The 22,169-nt window shown below is 47.4% G+C and overlaps 1 protein-coding gene and 1 long non-coding RNA gene across 5 annotated transcripts in view; one reads left to right on the top strand and one right to left on the bottom strand.

Annotated features, from left to right (window-relative positions):
• ADAMTS9 (ADAM metallopeptidase with thrombospondin type 1 motif 9) overlaps positions 1-13,323 on the bottom strand; it is a 76,892-nt gene extending 63,569 nt beyond the window's left edge. For all 4 annotated transcript variants that reach the window (XM_039388356.1, XM_039388357.1, XM_039388359.1 and 1 more), the window contains exons 1-3: positions 13,139-13,323; positions 12,629-13,017; positions 11,241-11,403 (exon numbers count right to left, since the gene is read on the bottom strand). In XM_039388356.1, the coding sequence (XP_039244290.1) occupies positions 11,241-11,403; positions 12,629-13,017; positions 13,139-13,232 (646 nt within the window). In that variant the 5' untranslated portion in view covers positions 13,233-13,323. The remainder of the gene's footprint in view (positions 1-11,240; positions 11,404-12,628; positions 13,018-13,138) is intronic.
• On the top strand, positions 12,563-15,540 carry LOC113988918. The gene is made up of 2 exons (XR_003541057.2): positions 12,563-12,971; positions 13,988-15,540. It is a non-coding gene; the product is annotated as an uncharacterized LOC113988918 (long non-coding RNA).
• The last annotated feature ends 6,629 nt before the right edge of the window (positions 15,541-22,169 follow it).

Genomic DNA, 22,169 nt, shown 5'->3' with positions numbered 1-22,169 from the left:
AGGTTAGATGGCAAAAGAAGAGGGAAACGCAAAGGATTCTTTGCAGACACCTATTACACAGGAGGTGTATAAAAGAAATTAACTGATATTCACTGGGCTTGCAATGAAAACCTGCAGCTGGTATCGCACACGAAAAAAACCCAACAAATCCACCCATAACCCAGAGAGACCCACATGAGATGCAATGTCTGGTTCCAAGAGCCCTGACCTGACCCACCATGCAGGAGAATCAGAGCCCAACACAGCCAGGTATGCCCAGCACAGAGCAAAAACTACCTTCCTTTTCGTTGCAGAGATCTGGCACAGTGTCATAGAGTCATTTAGGCTGGAAAAGACCCTTAAGATCATCAAGTCCAATCATTAACCTAATGCTGCCAAGTGTCGGTACAGTATCAGTGTTCTTCCCCCATCAGCACACAAATCAGATAAATCATCCCTTCAAAAACATCGTACTTTTTTCCAGGCATGATGCCACTCCAGCGCTTGGAGCATGTTATTTGGACAGGTCATGTATTGTGTGTTTGCCAGCCTGGTTACTGGAAAACCAGGCACCAGTGATGTGGAAGCACTGCTCATGAAGCCACTCCCGGACTTTGATAGTAGTGAGATGTTATCTTCACCCATCTTTCTTGCATATAACTACACTCAGAGACGGTGCACATTCACCTGTAAAAACCTGAATGCTAATGGCTGTGCACTGCTCTCAGCCCGTCCATAAAACCCCCACATTAATGGAAGCTGCACACAGGCACTGCCAGTACTCTGTGTACCTGATGCTGGTGATATCCCGCTCCACTACGATGGCCACAACAGCAATGCTCTGACTGAACGGTGCAATGTGCTGCCCTTTGATCAGACAGAAGTGAAAATCTCTCACATTACACAAGAAAACTGCAATTTTACAGCTACAGCTTCCTACTGCCACACACACCACCAAAAAAAAAGGGTGTGATATTTTTTCCAACTTGTTTTCCTTTTTTTTCCTATTGTGTTAACATATTAACAGAAATCAAGAAGAAAAATGGTTTGCTTGGCAGGCTCTCAATTCCTGCAATGACCTGAAAAACATCTACCTACACATGGCAGTAATTGGATGGGTTTAAGCAACAAAACATTTTTTTTAATTTGCAGAAAAATCAAACCCCAGTGAGTAGACAAACCCTTTAAACTATGCAAACTACAGATCAATAATTCAAGTATCAGAGGAGCCCATGCACTGATTCAACAGTTCATATTCATTTGAGAGGTGGACAAAGGCTGCTGGCATAATGTCCATTTTACTGCATGCTTTACTAAGACAATCTACGCTATTTCCACTGTCTTTAAAAGACCGGGAGGTATATCTTAATTCTTTTCTTGCTTGGTTTCTCCTTTGTAATGTGGGACTTAAAATAGAGACCAAATTCTGTGACAGGGATATTCCCTCCTGATGGCATCTTCCCACTCCTGCTATTTATTTTTGCTTGCGCAAGAAGCCTCAGCCCAGAACTCATTCAGCTGATTTATGGATGATTCCTGCTGGTTAATGTACTTTGGATCTATCACAAGAAAGAGGGCAGGGAAGACTCTGCCCCTACATGAGTACTTTGCCTGCATGAAAGGGTGACAGGGCAGAGTCAGGAACCGCTTTTGAAATAGTAACTATTGTTACATTAAAATCAAAGATTTAAAGAAGGAACAATACCTTAACCCAGCAGTTCTAATCCTTTCCATTTCTACGTTAACTTGTCCTTGGAATAGAAAGCAATTTGCTCAATTAAATAAGACATGTAACAATTCAAGCAATTCCAGTTCAGCTCCAAGTTCATAAGAGTTGCACATAGCAGGGGAAAAAAAAAATGTAAAAGAGAGAGAGAGAGTAAGCAAGAGAGGGGCAAAAAAAAATCTATTCCTTGAGCTAAAAACATTAACATCGTCTCCCTGCTAGAAAAGGAGTGTGATCCTTTCAAACCAACTCATGACAATAATTTTTCTGAATGTGTGACCTAGGATTTCTAACAAAGTTTGCCGCTCAGTGGTTGGCCCACAACACTCCTAGACCTGCTCTGATCCAGCTGGGCAGATGAGAAGACTATCATTTGGAAGCTAATTATTTATTGCACACCCCCATAAAGCAGATCAAAACTCAGCTGAGCTCCCTCAGGGCAATCAGTCAGCATGTGACCCATCTCCCTTGACTTGGGCAGGAGCCCCAACAGCAAACCCTGCCCAAATGCATCGGTACAAGTTCCAGCTACAGTGGCTGGCTGGAATTTACTGCCTCTAGCTGGTACAAAAGCAGCTGTCTAAGTGACTGCCATCATTTGGAAAACAGAGGGGAGAGGCAAAATGGATTTTCCTTCATGCAGAGATCAGACTGGTTGAAATCAAGCCAGATTTTTAGGCTCTTCTTGCCAGGAAAAAGGATGGAAGCTGGCTCCTCTTTAGGACACAAACAGGTCCTAAGCTGGACCAAAGGATTCTTCTAGCCCTGGCTCTGTTTTAGTTCTCTATCAGTATGTTTTATATCTCTATCTACCTTTCAATATATCTCCAGATATATCTCAGATGGATTTGCATGAGGCCAAATTCTCACTCTGTTACTGTGGGGGTGCTGTTGTAGCAAGCATAAGCCAGAGCTGAACACACCTTCTCTGACAGCAGCTTCGAAGACAACAGCCAGGGATGGAAACAATAACAGGGGACCAGCTGCTGCCTTACTCTGTACCACACTGATATGACCAGTTCTATGAGCAGGACTAATCCTGCCTTCCCTCTGGATAGCTCCTTGACTGTGCAATCAGAGCTGCTGCTATAGATGGAAAGGGAAAACAGATTTTATTGACAGAGATGAGATAATGGCCTACATCAGAAGGGAAATGAAGGATCCAGGCCAGCTGGGATCCAGAGAGAAAGATATTCTGCACTAAGGGTGTAAATGAAAGTTTGCTCAATTTCTCTAATCTGCAAACCAGAAAGTGTTCAACTTTTAATTAACCTGAACCCACTCAACAGAGACCAACTAGGGTTTCAACCTTTGTCAGCAAGAACTGCACAAAACTGCACAGATCAAGCTTTCATGGTTGGAATAATGGCAATGCAGTAAAATATCTGCACTTTCACGAGTGCCACTCTTAGAGCAATACAAAGGAGGGAAGCTGTGATTTCCCCATGTTGTTCATACTTTCCTTTGAATTAGGAAACAGTCTGGTCTCAGAAGAGTTCCCTCCCAAACTGTTACAGGAGGATCAAAATCTTGGGCTTCTAAAAAGATCTCTCCTTTGCTACCAAGAGAAATACTTGCATGGATGAATCATAAGCCCTCATGAACCAGGCACTCCTGCTTGTTAACTTTCTCACCCTTACTCCACTTTGAACTTTGCACATACTCTTCAGTAAGTGGTTTCCTAAGTGTCCAGATGGAGCAACGTTCAGGTTCTCAGACACGTCCATGTCTAGGAGCACCTGCTGCTGAAGTCAGTCCCACATGTCAAGCCTGGAATTTGTGTTTGCAATATGTAAAAATATTAAGGCCAGAAAGCATGGCTACATAGCTATGAGCAGTTCAGACTGGCATGAAGCATCACTGATGGAAAAATCAACAGTTCCACCCCTGTTCACCCACTGCAACCACTGGTGGCTTTGGCTATAGACACCTCAGCCTTGGAGGTGCCAAAGCACAAGGTGATGCTGAACCCTGATGTCTTTCAGGGTGACCCTGCATTTCTGCTTACTTGAACCAGAACACTTGAGAACCACGAACTTGCAGTTTGCACCAGTCAACTTTCCTCAGTAATAAAATATTCTCTGGTTTGTACCATGCAAACACCAAAGGCCACACATACTCTAGACACTTCCTTTCCTGATGATGAATATCAGAATGCATTCCAGCCTAAAAGACCTTTTTTCTGCCTAGGGTAAAAAGTTATACATGAAAGCTATCAATTTTGCACAGTAGACAGAAACTAGATTAATGAACAAAACAATAAATTGTGCCTTTAAGAAAGGAAATACTAACAGATGAGCTGAGCATGTGGCAGAAAATGATTCAAGATCATCTTATAAGCAAGATAATTAAATAAGTGCGCCTCACCACTGAATTGGTACAACATACAGTGCTGGAAATTACTGCAAACCAGTTCCATAATTTACTGGTTTAGGAAAAAAAATGAATAGAAACAACAGTCTTGTAAAATGGCTAAAAAACCACACGCCAAAATGACCTTGAAATTCACCCTGACCTCGTGAGGGACTGTTTTTCTAAAGTACATCCCAATGTTTTTACCTGTGAGCAGACATGTCTGAGCCAGGCTGTGGGTCAAACTGGCATGAATACAGGCACACTGACCTACTCTGGTGGCTTTTCAGCACATCAGGAAAACAGCCAGAGCTGCTGCCTTTGGCACTGCCTGGGCTAATGGGACCTATTTGTCTGCAGATCTCTAGAGGTGACACTTGCTGAGCCCTATTTCTGCCTTGCAAGGCGCCTGAGCACCCAAACTCCCACACTTGCTTGCTCTTAAGGCAACTTTCAACACATAACAGTCACAAGTCCACCAACATGTTAACCCCACTTGTGTCTAGTGATACCTATGAGGTACCATGCCAACAAGAACAACACTGAGATCACCACAATGTTGTACGGTCACTCAGTAAAAGGTAAGAAAAAATATCCCAGTAGAAAGAAAGAAAGAAATTGCCCAGCAACTGGCCACAGGAATGCTGGCAATGACAATACAGGCACGTGGGAAAAGAAGTCACAGAACAGTCAGTCTATTTTCAGTAGTATATGCTAAAGGGAACAGGCAGAAAGCATCAAAGTGATTCCTCCCTGCTTCTTCCACCTGCCCTTCTTCAGTGGATGTCCACACAGATGAGGTAAAAGTAGACGCAAAACTGCATGTATATCCATTTTGATTCCGGGAGGATAATATAACTCTGTTCAGTTACGACGTTTAAGTTGCAAAACAATAACCACTCAATAATAATTTGTTTGGTCACAATTTTAGTCTTACTCCTTTAGGGTGCCAGATGGATGCTTAACACATTTTCAATAAGGAATTTTAAACCAAAACCAGTTATGGGAACTGTATCCTTGACTGCGATCAATTTTTTTAACTGAAGTCAGTCTATTACCTTATTTCACTTGCCAACATCACAATATACCACAAACATTACAGACTGATCCCTTCCCCAGCTCAGCATGGGAAAAGCTTGTACTTGACATCCCAGGCACATTTGATCAAGTACTAGTTGGCTCTTACTGTGCTTTTACCTCAATAGGATGCCAGAAATAGAATTAATTACATTGGCATATGGGACTTGTGACATAACTCTCTCCTTTGCTGTTTTTGGGAGGGAAGGAAACCTGAAATAATTAGTATCTGACTAAAAATTACAATTCACTTCCTTAAGATGAGAAACTCTTCTGAGGGAAAGAACGAAGTCAGTGTTTTACCCTGAGGCCAAAAGCAAAGCTGACAGCTTAAACAGACTTTTGAAAGAGCTCAAGGATTGCTCAACCTGGAAGCAAAGGCTTAGGAAAACCTCCCTGCAAACATTCTGTAACCCTGGGGTTACGTGACACCCAGCAGTACAGAATTTGCCTGAAGACCTGCCTGGAAACCAGACACCTAGAATGTGAAATTCTGCTGGATGAAGGAGTTGAAAACAAAAAAAAGGGACACAGTTGGAACCAAGATAAACAGTCCAAAAGAAACAGCAAAAATACAAAAGGGCTCTAGACCAACAGCCAGGCTGCAAAGGATCTGTGATTTCACCATGGACCACTCACAAGAATACAAATACTGAATCCTGTGGAAAGGGAATTCAAAGTTTTTGCCTCAAAACTGCTATAAAATAAACATAAAGGGTCTGTAGAAGGAGTAGGAAATTTTCCACCCCTGGCCCCATTCTGCTCCATTGCCAATTCTGAGTACACACCTTGACCCACAGCAAGAGCTCATCCCCTTCCTGCACCAATGAAAGGCCATGCTTCATGAAGAGGCTTTAACCACGGTGCCAGATCTCCAACACATCCTACCCCCGGGTCTCCTGATAACACTCTTAACAAACCCATATCCTGGCAACCTCAACCTGGCCACTCCTTCCCAAGCACATGGGAACACAGTGACAGGACCATCTCCTGCTTGTGCCATGGGTTCACCAGTGACTTCCCATGCAGCTGGGTGGCATTAGGAGAGAGATGACAACCATCTGTATGAGCTGAGGGGGCTGGTGCTAATTATCAAGCAGAAACAGGATCACAGTCATTGAGATGGCAGCACCAGGCATTTGGTTGCTCAAGACACAGGACAGCAATCCTCTGTTCTGATGGTTTCCCAGTGTCCCAGTGTTCAGTGGGAAAGGTTGTTAAAGTTACTACGAAAGTGTAATCTATTACAAATTACTCATTAATGCAACTGAAAAATCAGTGACATATTACTGATTATGCCACTGGTCCATGTCTAGGAGTACCTGCTGCTGAAGTCAGTCCCACATGTCAAGCCTGGAACTTGTGTTTGCAATATGTAAAAATATTAAGGCCAGAAAGCACAGCTACATAGCTATGAGCAGTATAGTATAGTATGATTATGCCACTGGCATAATCATACTGATTATGCTAGCTCAATGGCAAGACTTGGTTCACACTGCTGGTTTCTCTAGTGCCTCTTAGGAACCCTTCTCAGCATGACTGAGACACAGAGCTTCTCTCCTTCTCACGTGGATGGGTACGTGGGGCTTCCCTTTGTGGATCTTCTGTGCCTTGCCACACATGTTCTGGCTCTCCAGTAGCTGAACTGCTTTAACACCGCAACTGAATGCCCAGCTGCAAATCTGAGACCCTTTTGCATCTGTTTCTGGCAGGTATTGGGATGTGCTAAGCTTGGAGCCTGTGCCTTGCAGCCACCTGTGCTTGTAGTACTTGGTGGTTTTTGGAGGCAACCTCAGCAGGTGAGTCACTGGGCTTTCCCACCTCTGCCGGCAGCGGTGGGGGCACAGCCAGCGCAGCGCAGGTAAGACCTGCTCTGTCCTGCACTCAAATGAGCCCATTTCTAAAACCTCACCACCTCAGCACATATTGCTGCAAGGCCTCTTTGCTGGCTACAGCTCCTTGGCTCCCCTCCAGAAACAGAAACAGCTCTAATCATCTTCCTACTAGTTTGGCACCATCAGTGTTATTGCTGCTTCTGCCTGAGGAGTTTTGCCCATGGTGGATATTCCTGCTTTAAACGCTCTCATTAAGGAACAAGGACTTTGTTCAAGATCCTCACACGCAGCCCCAGAGTCCACATCTAATGCCAGCCTCGGGACAGACACAGCTGGCCAGCAGCAAGTCATGGGAGCAGCAGGCACCCACTATACATTTAGTCCTTGGTTTATTCATCTCAGACCCAAGTGAGTCTTGAATATAAAAGAATTATGAAAAATGAGGAAAGAACAGGGAGGTATTTAACTAAGGAAGCTGGGAGGGAAATGGGAAGTGCAGATCAGCAAAATGAAGGCAGTGGGTACAAAGAAGGAGCTGCCCAATAACGTTCATTTGGGAGTTCTGCACCAGGGTCACAGAAAATGCTGCAAGGAATTTGCAAAGATGGGAGCAATAGCTGTGCAGGCAGCAGAAGTGGAGCAACAGAAAAGCCCAGTTCTCACAATTATACTCATGGACACAGGGGAATTGTGTCTCAGTGGATGTGAAGGCCATGTCTGTCTCAGAACAAGGGGTGGCTGACAGGCAGAATGATTGGGTAACATTCAGTAAAAGGCTAAAGCTATGATAAAACCCAACAAAACTGGAAGAGAAGAGCTCCAGAGAAGCCAACAACCAAAACACATATACAAATACATCAACAACAGAAAACAAGGAAAATGAGAGAAAGGAGAAGTAGCAGAAAGACACAAGATACAGAACAAGAGATGGCCTGAAGTAGTTTATTCAGGTGATGACCAGAGGCAGTGTCCTGTTGGCACCTGGAGCTGGACATCTCTCTGCAAGACCAAACCTTCAGGGTTTCACGTGGAAACCAGTGGGTAGGGCTCACTGGCCTGCTCCTGGCGGAGTGTCATACTGGATGGGGGGCTTGGAGAGCTGCTGCCAGCCCCCTGAAGGCGGCCGGCACGCGGACACGGCTCCCTTCGCGCCACAGGATGCAGCTCCGCGTCTTTTATCACTGGAGTCAGACTGTTCCTCTGTGGGGCGCAGGAAAGCTCCGTGCTCCAGCTTCGCAATGAGCCACTTCCTTTTTTTTCTTTTTTTAGGATCGCAATTTCTTTTCTCTTCCTCCTCCACCTCAAAAAGGCGGATATTTAATAACTGGGATCGGAAGAGCCTGCTATCGTGAAGCGATGGGTGGTAGCGGCGCTGCACCTAGTGACATCACACTGTCAGCCCGGCCAAGCCTTCATCCCGTCAGGGCTATTCAGTGCAACACAACTAATCACTCTGCCAGATCCTCGGCCAGATGACAAATTGATTCACAGCACTAACTAAAAGAAGGGAAGGAGAAGAAATTGCACCATTTCCTATGACTGAAACTACATTAACCTGTTACCCCAAGGAAAACTTTGTCAAAAGTTTTTATTGCGGTGGCTGAGCTATACGCCAGACGGCTGAAGTGCACTGCCAGAGACCTCAGTGCTGTGCTATGAAAGTTCATCTGCAGAGCACAGTTTGCATTCGATATCCATCAGTGTTCAGAGGAAAAGGATCTTTTTTCAGAACATCTGCAGAGTATCTTGTATGTCAGAGGACCTAAAGCTGTTATCAGAAACTGCTAATTAAAATGTAACAAAAGCAAATACCTGTTTTTCTAAGCTGACCTGAGGACGCTGAAAACTAAAAGTAAGACCAGGGAGACTGCTGGAAAGAAAAGCTTTTACTCAATCTGTCAATGAATTCACAAGGGAAAGTTTCCTGGAATACTGCAAGGAAGTCTAGAATTACATCATCATGGCAAGGGCACACCAGCATGTTGCTTATTAATCATTTCCAGGAAGCAGGAAGAAGACTATCAGAAAGTAATTTTTAATAGTACCACTGCCCGGCAATGTGGGCTCCCTTGCTCACTGCAGGGTGGGTACCTCAGATTTCCCGCGCATTAATTTCCACCCCTGCCAAAAACCTGCGGTGCAAACACACCATTTCACACGTTCTTCTGACAAAAGACTGGATTCACACAACATCCCATAGCTATGACTAATCCTAAACTCTCATGAAACCACTCTTCTCTGGTGTGAGTGAGAGAGGTACCCTGTCCCAAACAGTGAGTGCTGCTAGATTTTGCATGTTCACTGCTGCTCCAAAGACATGAGACACCCTCACTCACCAGACATAACCCCAGGGAGGACACCAAAGTTCAGCATTGCCCAAGTTGCCCTGAACTCACTCCTTAAACGAAATGACCAAGACTTGTTCACCATACACGTACGACCATAGCATCATTCCCTTTCAAAAGCTTGGACAATGGTAAAAAGCAGAGGCAGAGATGGAGGGAAAGAGAACGGGAGGACAAATAAGATCTCATGCCTATCAGGAACCTTTAAGCTTGTATTTGAGAGGTGAGACCTCCCTCCACTGCATGAAGCAACTGAGCAGAGCAAGAAAACAAAGGCAAATGAGCAAAGCATGTTGGAAAAGAGGAGGAAGAGATATACACCATGTAGGTAATACCACAGAGGGAGTATTATTCTTCTGGATCACGATCCAGAAGAATAATAGCCTAAATGGAAGCTATGATACAGTGGGGTGAAATGCAGCACACTGTTACAGCAGCACAGTCAAGTCCACAAGCCAAAGTCAGAGCCCTCCCAGCTACCTTTGATTCAATGAGTCCTGTGATCTGCTGCTCCGTTCCTCCAAGGGCTACTGATGCAATGTGCCAGATTCCGTGTTTCTTTCCAACTGTTCTGAGTCTCCTGCATCTGATCTCAAAGAAGGGAGCAGAAACAGCTGGAAGAGAGAAACCAGAATGGCATAGTCCAGCAGCAACCCTTGGAAGAACAAACAATGACAGCCTTGTGAGAGGTACCATTGTACCCCAGCACATATGCTTGCATGTGGACTTGTATCCACATGTCTCCTAGAAGAAACACGTTTTGCTAGTGCTCTGGCTGGTCACAGAGCATCAGAGCATCTTCTGACTTAGCATGATCAGTGCAAGCTGAACAGACTGACAGCTCAACAGCACAGCCACGATCCATGGTCATGGGTGCCAAACAAGTCACGCATGCTAAATGCATCCTAATTTTGGCACCACGCTTCTCCTCCAGTGATACCTTCACTCCCTGAGCAACTCCACCTACTTTGCAGCATATGAGCAGCTTGCAGCCCGTGCAAGGGGACCCAGTCAAGGTCTACTCTGTTTAGGCTTTAAAGCTCCTGAAGATCTAGCTGCAGGCCAAAGGAAGAGGGCAAAACAGCAGGTGAAACAGGAGACTGAAGGAATAAGCTTCTTCAGAGAAAATTTAGGTATTTGCTGCCAAAGGAGAGGATTAGTTGTGAACATCAGGAAGTCAACAAAGCAGAGAGCAGCAGGAGGCCACTGCAGATAACAGGGACGGTAGGAGCAAGGCTATTGCTCATGAAGGCACGTGAAGGGGAGATAAAAAGGCCTGTGCTCTTTCATATGTGCAAGGACTAGAAAGAAGGAGTGAGAAGGTCATGGAGATGGTGGTGGTGGAGGAAGGGCCACAAGGAAAAAGAAAAAGCCTTTAAAAATGAACTGTGAAAAAGTGATTAATAAGGGAAGAACTGTTAGGGTTGGTGTTAGGACCTTCTCATTTCCACTAGAAGGAAAAGACATGCAACAGCCAGATTTGGGGAGGGAAAAACAGGAGCACAGCAAGACCAAGACAGAAGGATGCTACTTAAAGAATAGGAACAGAATATCAGACAGAGAGCAAATAAGATTAGGATGGTTAGGAATTACCATGGATGGTTAGGTAGGAGAAAACAAGTTTTAGAGGCTCATAGGATATTTAAGGCAAGACAGCCCAAAAGATCTCTTGCCAGCCTTACAGCAGGGATGAAAGGGAAACCGGAACATTTTTCCTGACCGCAACTTCCTTATAACCAATTACTAGAAAGCACAGGCGCACCACATCTCTCCAGGACAGCATTACTATCACGAGCCCAGTCCTAGCGCACACAACACCATTTCTGGTTCTCCACATCCCTTCTGTCCCACACAAACCTCCTGCCTTTTAGCTGCAAACAGCACTTTTAAATGCCAAATCATCAAGGGCAGTAACAAAATGAGTACCTGGAGTATCGCAAGTCTGCCTGTCCCCTGAAGAGTTGGTTGGAGGTGTCCGGTGTCGGTAGACAAGATGTGGTTTATTGTGTTCTTCTTCATACTCCTGTTCTTCAAGTGACAGCAGCGGCTCTACAAAATAGTCCCCATCGTCAGACTTGAATGTGCCTAGCTGAAAGGGACCAGACAGAGGAAAAGGTGGTCAGCTTTGGGCGATGACAAACCACAGAGCAGTACTACCCCACAAAGTGAGCAGTTAACAAGGGAGGTGTGTGACTGCCCAGTTCTACAGCGACCCCTGTGAAGGTACAGGCTGGAGTTCCAAGCTTCAGTCACACCGCTTGCACCCACACTGGGCTGCACTGCTTCCTGCAGTCATCCCACTGGAGCTCACAGAGAGATAATTACTAGTCATAGGCAGGGGGTGTGAGAGGGGTACATCTGCCAGACCCCATCCCTATGTCAGTGACGTTTCCAAGCCACCCCTGCCTGAGGGGCAATGGTGCTGCAATGTGCTGGAGGCCCCAGTATGACCCCATCACACGCTGGTTTCACACAGCATTTCTCTCTAAGATAGGCTTTAAACCCACACTGACCAGAGGGCAGTGTCCAGCCACTGAAATCCCTGCTTATGAGAAGACGCCAACATTGCTAGTTGCACATGACTACGAACATAGGGATTTGGTGGGCAAATAAAAGATATCCAAGGGAAAAACCATCCTACAACCATCCCAGACTAGGATGCTGGACCAGTAACTGGGAGGGAGGCCCACCCAGCCACACACACATGCCCTAGCCTAGGTATACACGTGCACCCAGAGGAGCTGCTGGACCGGACAGAGCCAGCAGAGGCTTCTGGGAAGCCCCTGGGAGTGGTAATCCGGGGGGCTGAAAGGCACCAGGGCAGACTAAGAGTTAGTCCTTCCGGGAGCTTCTGCTCATCCCGGTGCCAACATCCCTGGACTGAAGAGCACCAAGCTGGGGTACCAGGCAGCGGGCCATGCTCCCGCCCCGCGGTGCCGGGTGGTCCCGGGCCGGCGTTGCTGGGGAGCCCCCCGGCACTGCGGGGGCAGATGGGTGTCTGTGCCCGGGTCCGTCGCGAATCGACCCCCGGGGTGCCGCTGGGTGGCAGTTTTTCCCCCAAAAACGGCGGAGCAGGAGGGGCTCACCCAGGAACCCGACGGAATAATGAACGCGGGGTGGGAGAAATCCCCGAGCGGGGAAAGCCGGTGCCGCCAGCGGCGGCCGAGGGCGGGGGAAGGGGCCGGTCCCAAAGCTCTGCCCAACCCTCCATCGCCCTGCTCCTCCTCCTCCTCCTCCTCGCTTCCGCCCCGGCGCACCGCCCCTGGGCGCCCGGCGGGGCCCGGCCGGGAGCGGGAGCGGGGTGCGGGTCTCACCATCCCGGAGCAGAGGCTGATGACGGCGGTGAGCCGCGGGCGGGCATTGACGTGCCCCCGGTAGAAGCAGTGCTTCACGTCGGCGTCGGCCGCCTCGGCGTACAGGCGCCGCTGGTCGGCGGCGGGCTCTCCCAGGAGGCTGACGGTGAAGAGCGGGGCGATGAAGGCCGAGCTCGCCGTCAGGTTGAAGAGGAACTGCTGCCCGAAGGCGGAGAGCCTGTAGTGCGCCTTGGGGGAGGCGGCGGCGGCCGCCGTCCAGGCGTCGGGGGCAGCGCTGGTGCTCCGCCGGCGCCGCCTGAAGTGGACATCGGTGGGGAAGGGCTCGCCGAACTCATTCACCCGGGTAGGAGTCACGATCTCGTACTCGCTGAGCTTCTCCAGCAGCTGGGCTGCGAGGGGAGAGAGATGCACATGTCGCTGAGCGGGGTGGCCGAGCTCCGCGCCCCCCGGGGGGGCGGCAGCCCAGCACCCCCCCACCCGCGCCCCGCCCCTCCCCGAGCACCCCCTTACCTTGCCTGGGGTGCAGCTTCTGCCTCCTCGCTCCCGTCCTCAAGCCGTCGATGAAGAGCGTGGTGAGTGCCAGCGCCAGCGGCGCCAGCTGCATGGTGCTGCGCGCTGTCCTCGGAGGAGCAGCCTTCCCCGCGCTCCGCTTCTCCTCCTCCTTCTTCTTCCTCCCTTTCCCTCTTTTTTCTTCTTCTTTTTTTTTTTTTTCCCTTCCTTTCGCCCCTCTCTCCCCCCTCCCCGCCCCCGGAGCGCTGCCGGGGGAAGGCGCCGGAGCCGGGCGGCGTTAGGGGCGGGCGGGCCGGCGGGGCGCGGGGCGCCGGGGGCCGCGCATGGTGCGCGGGGGCGGACGGGCCGGGGTCGGGACCGACGGGCCGGGACGGGGGAGCCGCCCGCCCGCCCGCCTGCCTGCCTTGCCTGCTCTCCCTCGCTTTCCGCCTCTCCCCCCGTCGGGCTGGTGGACGGGGCGCTCCCGGGAGTCAATTTAAGGGGGCGGGCTCCATAGATCAAGCAGGAGAAAAGATCCCGCCCTTGCAGGAGCAGGGACAGCCCTTCCTCTCTCCCCCACTCCTCTCCTTCCAGCATGTCACTTTCTTTCATTCCCGACGAACGCCGAAGTCTCGGGGTTTGGCCAAGACAAGCCATCGCTGTGGCTGGACGGGGCGGGCCGGGGGGAGCCTCTCCCGGCCGGCTCCTTGCAAGAGACTTTAAAATCGCAAAGTGGCCCGGGCAGAGCGGCACCGGCAGCTGCCTGGTCTGCCAGGTCCTGGGGGGAAGAGCCACTTTGTCACTCACCGGGAGGAGAGCCGAGTTTTCTTACATAATTGATGGTTTTCCTTTCTTTTTTTTTTAAGGCAGCTCGAAGAAGTGGACCAGTAATCGAAGAATCCCCCCGTGTGACACTTCTTTCAGCAGTTGTTTTCTTCTGCATTTCTCAGATAAGAGACAATTCAAGCAAGTTTTGTTTAGGGTTATATTTATGTTGTGCAGTTTTCAGGCACCCTCAGGGAAAAGAAAGAGTATTTCCTTATCTGAGTTTATTTTGTTTTGTTTTACTATTTGAAAGTTTTCTGTAAAAATTTAAGACATCCTTTAGAACTAAATGTAATTAAGCATTGTCTTCTACCCCTTCCTCAAACCAAACCCCCAAACCTTGGTTTAAAAGGTTTTTAAACCTTCAAAGCCTGTAGGCAAGGCAAAAGAAAATAGATCTCTGGAAGTTTGATTTGCACTTCTATAGAAAATTTTAAAGTTCTGTACTTTCTTCACTTGACTTTGGGACAAAGAACAGAAATGCCAATATTTGCTGCAGAAAGGGAAAGCTTTAAAATAAAAATAAAAATCAATTCAGAATCTACTTCTGGGCAAAATATCACCTCCTGGCTCTTCAAAACAACTGGTGAAGTCCTAGAAACCTCAACTGTTAGCAGTAAATTATTAATTTTGTATGATGAATATAAAAGTCAGAGTAAGCAAAGCATCACCTGTAAAGCTGCGCGTCTTCAACCCTACAGTTGACTCTCTGGGGTTGGAGGGCTGGAGGCAGGCCCTCAGCAGTGCAGGAATCTTCAGGATTGTGGAGACCCAAGTCAAGACACCCTCAGGGCAAGGTGTAATGGTACATAACCTCCCCATGTGGCATCGTGCCCACACTTATAAAGCGTGGTTTAATTAAAGTCTCGGATGCTTACAATAAGATAACTCACCCATATTGGCTGGGGGGTGTTGACAAAGCTCAGGTGCTTCCAGAGTGGAGTTGCCTTGTGTGCAGACAACTCTGACAGCAGTGTTGGGTCTTCTCACTGTGTCCAGCCTTTGGCCTGGTGTGAGCAGCCTGATGGCCTCTGAGCTCTGGGGACAGAGCTGTCCCCTGCTTCCACGGTGAGTGTGTAGGAGCAGTGACATGCCCATTCTGGTGTGTGTCATCTACTGCCAGGAGCAAGTTTTCCCAAAACCAAACGTGGCTGTGTCCCAATGCACTCACCTGTTTATGAGTGAACCTGGACCAGATTTGCTTTTCTTGCTGCAAAGGGCCTGCACAGTAACATTTTCCTGTCCTTGCAGCTGATTGCTCATCCACACACATTAAGAAAGAAATCAATCCTCAGAAGAGGAGCAAGACCAAACTATTGTAAAATAACGTCAATCTGTAAAGCCTGCCACACATCCCTGGTTTGTATGGCCTTTCCTGGCTCAGCATGAAAGCATGTGGAATTCCCATCTATCCCACACCGTTTTGTGTCCCAACTGAGTCAGAAAAGGCACCGAGGTCTTTAGGCTGCTGGATGAACAAAAAGGGGAATCTCATAACGCCATCATGTAGCAACCCAGACTTCCTTCCAGGTGTGTTTTCTCACCCTGATTCTTTTTCTTTCTTTCTTTGTCTCATTAAATAAATGACTTGACTCATAGCTGGAGTAACATATGCTCTCTGAGCTGCAGTGCTGCTCCATGATGCTTGCAGGAACACCCTGAACCCTGACCCTCTTCCAGCACCTTCCTACAACTTCTATATGTGCCCCAAAGATTTCAAACTTCACAGGAATGCAGGGTGCTTGAGCTTGGGATATGGCCCCAGAAATCATGGCAGGGGAAGGGGAGGCTGTATCCCATGCTCAGGTGGGTGTGGGGATGTATCCTGGGAGTGCTGGGGGGAGCCAGTGCTGCCAGTTGGGCGTGTGGAGCGATATCAAGCAGCCGGTCAGCAAAGGGGGAGTGAAGAACAGTGAACCAAGTTGCCTGAGGAAGGAGAGAGTGAGAAGCTAAGCATAGCATTAGAGCTGAGTCAGAGGGGAGGGGAGGAGGCTTACGTGGAGCTAGTCCTGCCAGTGTCCTGGGGGAGAGGGGTGCAGCCTTCACTCATCTCGTCCTTGGATCAGGATAGTGTTGGGAAACAGGTCTGCTGCTGGTTTATCTGGGCTGCAGAGTGCCCCAGGGCATCCCCATTTCACAAACACCCCTCATCCCACCACTAAGCCTCAGTATCCCCCTGTGCCACGTCGGGTGTTGGTGGGAGCTGCCTCTCTTCTGTTCTGCTCACTGTCACAGAAAAACCTATCAAAGCCTTGGGGTTTTTTTCTCCTTAATTTTCTGCAAGGTACCCAGTTAATTTGGCTCTGGGGTGAGGTTCAGAGGAGTTCTGGAGCTGGCAAGGGGTGAGAAGTGGCAGCACATACCTGTGACTTTGTTGGGTAGGATTCCTTTTGGCACTGAGCTGAATGGAGCAAGGTTGTCTTGTGGAGCATCCTCACAGGCTCACCCGCTGATCTGAAACTACCAACATGAGGGAAGGCATGAAACAGAACTCCATCACTCAAAAGAGGGGAGCTGACCCATAGGACTAATTGGAAGTCAATTATGGGGCAGAGTTGGGAGCAGACTGAAGGCTTCCAGGACCAAATTCTGGCTTTGCAATGTCACTAGGCGTGCTCCAGCAGCATGGCATGACTTCCAGAGCCATTTCCATCAATATACATAAGTTGTAGGTTGTGAAGCATTTTGAATCTTTACAGCTGCAGATTAGGAAGTGCAGAAGGAAAGCTGTAGTGTAAGTAAATAGATTATGTAGAGTTTAGAGAAGCTAAGCTACAATCTTAAATTCAAATAACTTTCCTATTAGGAAGGATCTGTTAATACTTACGGTATGGTAATTGTGCAGACTCCAAGCCCTCACCCAGTCAAAAGTAAGCCCTAAGAGCCCATACCTACCAATGGAAAAATCCCCTTAAAACACTGGGAATTTTGCCTACATAAATACTGCAAAAGTTGAGCTGCAGATGATACTTCTATAAACTACAAAATGAGAACTTGATCACAACAGCAAAACTTCAGTAAGAAATTTAAGGCAGTGCACACTGCTGCAAGAACACACTCGAGGAACCCAAATTTCTTGAAGTTTTTGCACTGCTTTTCCCCCATGTTACCATTTCCTTTTCCCCATAGGTGAGGCCATCCCCAATACTAATCTTTGTTCTTTGTGGCTCAGCCTCTCTGGGTAAGCCTCATCTTCCTTTATCTGCAGCATCCTCTTGCTTGCCCAACGATTATCCCACAAAGCAGACGGTTTCCCTTTGATGGTTTCTTCTCAGTACCACAAGATAACTGAAAACAGCCAACATTTTCTCCTCGTGTCTAATCTGTGTGGTCAGAAAGTGAAAGATTTCATTCCCTTCAAACAGTCGACTGCCTCTCTCACTCATCTGCTGATGCTGGTAACAAGGATACCACTCCGGGCTGCCTTTCCTTCTGTTGGGGAAGCTCTTCTGCTCACATAAAGGCTTCTCTTTAAAAGACATTTTCAATAATTGTGTTATGGCTGCATTTTAAAGATGTTTTTAGCCTTTCACATTTGTTTAGAGGGGCTGAGATTTGCAAGTTCTTGGTGTATACTTAATTTTCAGATTTGTTATCTGTGCCAAGCCAACTCTTTGATCCTTGTTAAAAGGATTTAAATATTCAGTTTAGCACATCTACAGTAGCCATTTAAGCTCCTGCTTCCTCTGTGGGGTTCTGTCCTTCCCCCAGGTAGTGTGCTGCTGCCATCAAGGGCTGAATCACTAGGTTGTTTGAAGTCTCCTTCCTTCTAGGAGACTGGAAAGCGCAACATGTCATTCCCAGCAACACCAGCACAGCACTGCTGTCACAGCTTGCCCTCTCTGGGCTCTTATCCTGGTCTCCATTTTAGGGCCAGTGGCTGAGGGAGACATGAAATGATGTGCTGAGATGCTGCAGTGCCATCAGTGCCATCCCGCTCCCCTGAATACTGAGATGTGCACACTGAAGTGACTAATCCAAGGTCACAGGGGCAAATAAGACCCAAACTGCTTCAACTTGGTCCTGTGTCAGACTGCAGCTCTGATGCCTTCCCAGCCAGTGCATTGCAGCAGGAGCTGTGTCCTGTGGGAACCATCTATTGCTCTGCACAGAGGTGCAAGGGGGGGCACAGTGGAAATTTGAGTATAGCTGTGCTCTTGCAGACCTCACCCCTGCTCCTTGCCTGGGTGGGGAACCACCGTTTGGGAACAGAAGGTGAAGGAGAGAAAGCAAACAAGTATTTTGTATTGCTCTACTCACATGCAAGGAAACTGGCTCTCAGTTTGCCTCAGAAACAACTCTGACCCTGGAAAACAGATACATGAGTAGGAACTAGGGACTGGGTGGGAGGAACAGCAAAGCCCACGTAGACGCTGCAAATGTGTGGGATTTTCGTCTTCAGGTCAGCACGGATGGACATAATGATCCCTTGAGGCTCTCCACTTAAAGCTGCTGGCTCCAGCTTACCCCTCCCCTGCTCCCAGCATTACTGCTGACCGTTCACACACTGCTCCTTTTCCTTACACCTCTTATCTGCCACAGGAAAAATGCTCAGAGTAGCCCAGCTTCTGGGTCTCACTGCAGCCTGGCAGTTCCTTTGGCCTGACAAGCATTCATAGATCCCATCCCCCTTTTTACTACAGGTAGCAATCTGGGACAGGTCCTAAAGTAGCTGAGAAACATTTATTTCTGGATCTTCCCATTTTCGTGTAAATTAAGCCATCAAGCCAAACATTATTTTGGTTTATCTTCTGTATTTGACACGCTGTAAATCAAAACAGGACCTGAATACACCCCTTTTGACTTTTGATATTATGTACATGTGCATCTATGCTGTGTTCCAGGTGCCTTTGCCAAAACATTAACAGTAATACTAGGAGGACTAAACAGAGCAGATGTTCTGTAATCCCACACCAAAAGGCAACCTGGGAGTGTTGGAAGTTCTGCAGGTACAAAAAGCTTTACCCCTCGAGCCATGTACTTGTATTATATAAACTGTAACAACTCCATGAGGGGTCACCATCACCTTATGAAGAGGAGACCAAGATGGCAAAGGACACGGGGTCGTGGAGCTCTGATCCTGTGATAGTTCCACCCTCCCTCTCAAGCTTCCATGCAGCCTAAGTGTACAATGTAATATTTCAATGCAGGGATCATTAAACTGTAAAACTCTATTTTAGGAGGGTTGTTTTCATTCTTTCCCCAAATAGTAGATTGTCTCCAGAGATAATAAAATACAAATATCCATTAGAGTAGGGAAAAAGCTAAGCAACTTTACAGATACCAAGTTCTTTTTCCCTACACTGTATGATTTCCCTTGGGGTGTCACAAGGTATGCAGCTAAAAGCAAAGACATCTCCCTGGGGGAAGTCTTTGCAATGTTGTTGTATTTGTATAGTGGTAGGAAGTCTCTACTGGTTATAAAACCATCAAAAAAATTGTCAGTGGCTAAAAAGTGGGAACGTTTTAGGCCTAATCCAGCTTCTGTCAAAACTCATCATCAAAAACTTCCACTGACTTGGAGAAGTGCAGAATCTCTGACAGTTCCAGAAGCATCACATCATGTTCATTAATATCCACCTGACAAGCATATATAACACCCAGTATTTTGTTACTAAGATGCAACAGCAAAAAAACCATTTCATTCTGACTTTGAAAAACGTCTCTGCTCAATAAGCTGCAGTACCCAAAGCCAGAGCATTTTAAAATGCTGCCCAGATAGCTGAGGGTTGCCAGAACAGACAGGCACAGGGAGGGAGAAGATAATCTAATGACCTCTCCATCACTTGGTACCACTGCTGGCATCATATCATTACCACAGCCAGAAGGTGCACCAGACCAGAGCAGCCATGTGGGATTGCTCTTTCCAGCCTAAAGGAGTGGGAGATGCTGCTTATATGTGATGTTGCAGACTTGTCTGCGGTCTCCAACTTGTCCTGTGCAGGATGTGCTGAGGAGACAGCTCTCCTCCTACATGTGCACTCAGTTTCCTCATATCCTCTGAAAGCAGCATTGATAAGGAGCAGACTAGGGATGCTTAGTGGTGAAGACTTGGCATATAAACACGTGACAAAACTCTAAAAAAGGATTTGGTATCTCCCTAACTATGGTATGTTTGCCCTGGATGAGTGAGTGGTGAACACGTTCTATTTTCAGCTGCACACTCTGCAACAACCTGCCTGTTTCTCACGATGGCTGTCACCCGCCTGAATGGCTGAGCACACCTAAGGCAGGATCCCTCACTCTGCTTTGTGCCCAGATTACTGCTTTGCTGTCAGGTGCCCACAGCCCTGTCTTTGTTACTGATATACTATCAAGCCCTGCTTTTGCAACCAAAATAGGGCATTTAACAGTAAGAATTCAGCATTTCTGAGATGGACCGTAAATGAGATGTTAAGGAGCAGACACAGAAGTAGCGGGATGCAACCGAGGGAGAGCAAACTGGATGATCTGCAAAGCTGAAACAGAGTTGTCCTTTCCTCCCCAGCTGTTTCCATCAGCCACCTCTGCTCTAAGCCTTCCTGCCTTCTCACTCACTAAATACCTTTTTTTGATGGCTGAGGCTGTGTAGGAGCAAACCTGGAATCCATACGTTCCCTCGCAGGTGTGGAGAGAGCTACAGGAATGATGTGAATTGGCTGCAGCCTTCCCAACCACATTCATGTCATGCCACTCAGGCTGGGATGCCGGAGAGAGAGAATTAATGGAGTGTAAATCCCTGTTTGGAAGTCTCCAGCTTCTCCCTGTAACTCCTTCACTCCCTTTTCAAACACATGAGGAAGGGATCTCCCCAAAGAACCACAGCTGGACATTTTGGGGCATTTTAGAAAGTCGGGGAGAATTCACACAGCCAGACCTGCCTGGCTGACGGGTTCAGAGTGAGCTGTGATACTTCCAAGGGAATCTCTAGTCCTGAGACTAAACCCTGCTAGCAACAATCCTCTTTTAAAGTTATTGTATGGCTTGGCTACACAGATAAGGCACCAGATGGCTTGGGAAGAATTTTTAGGAGACAGTCGTGCTGGTATGCCTGGAAGGATCTTGAGAGTTTACGTTTACAATAGACTATTTCTTTGGAGGCAAATGTTTGTCAGGAACATCAGTTTTAATTACTTAAAATGTAGGCTGTTTCCAAATGCAGACAGTGATAAGAGGAGAGTTTTTTCTGTCTTAGTTTTTTTCCTGAAGAGAGAATAGCCAGCAGAAATCCCTTCCTTTATAGGTAGCAGATTGACTCGCTCAGACTAACCTTATGCAGCTTTCATCCCAAATACTATCCTGCAGCATGTTCTTTCACTGATGAATTATTCATTGCACAAGTAGGTATTTCTTTTTATCTGTCTTCATTCAATGAAGCGAGCAGCTAATTTCGTCAGCTCAAAGAACACAAAAACATGGGTCAGTCATCAAAATTCCCAAGACTTTTCCACCAAGCCTTACTTTGTCTTTTGGTTGCAAAGAGGGATGAGCTGGGACAGGATCCATCAGGATGCCAGTAGGAATAAGCAGCCTGCCAGTAATCTCGGTGTTGCTTTCATGCACCCAATTTACTTCTAAAACCGAATGTGATCAGTCTGCAGTAAGGATTATAGCACTGCTACCTACAATATCGAGCTGAATTTGATGACAGTAGGAATTGAGCTCTCATATACCCAGCCTAACATTTCTTTCCCAGCCAGAAGTGTTACCCAAACTTATTTAGAGGATTTGGACCGTTTAGGTCTTTCTGACAACCACAACCCTGCTGGAGCTCCTCATCACCTGCAGGTGCATGGTAGACCCGAGGAGATGTGCTCAGCTTGTAGGCCTGGAGATATGGCAGCTCTGCTGAGGAGGTGATTTCCTGCCCTACAATGCAGGGATGTTGGGATATACATGTCATATTTTTCAGACTTCTCTACTTTCTGTATATATTACGACATAAATAACATTACCGAATGCTGGTAATGGGAATCAGGCTCATGTTTGTGAGCCAGCTGTTTCCATGTTTTCTCCCCATGTTTTATCAGCTTAATTCTTAAATATCTCTAACATTTTCCATCCTGAATTTTTAAAGGGAGGAAGCACGACTTGGAAATTACTGTAACGCGAGGAGATTTGTTGACTTAACTGACATTGTTTTGACATGACAGGGCCTACCAAGGGACCAAGACCCCTTTGTGCTCACTGCAGAGCAAACACAGGACCGAGAACAGAGCTGGTATCGGAGTTCCCCTGCCTTATCACA

Source organism: Pipra filicauda, unplaced genomic scaffold, assembly GCF_003945595.2.
Source record: "Pipra filicauda isolate LSUMZ 115617 unplaced genomic scaffold, ASM394559v2 scaffold63_size3267554_pilon, whole genome shotgun sequence".
In the NCBI taxonomy this organism is placed as follows: Eukaryota; Metazoa; Chordata; class Aves; order Passeriformes; family Pipridae; genus Pipra; species Pipra filicauda.
The sequence above is the reverse complement of the archived record's forward strand: the minus strand, read 5'-3'. Positions and strand labels throughout refer to the sequence as shown.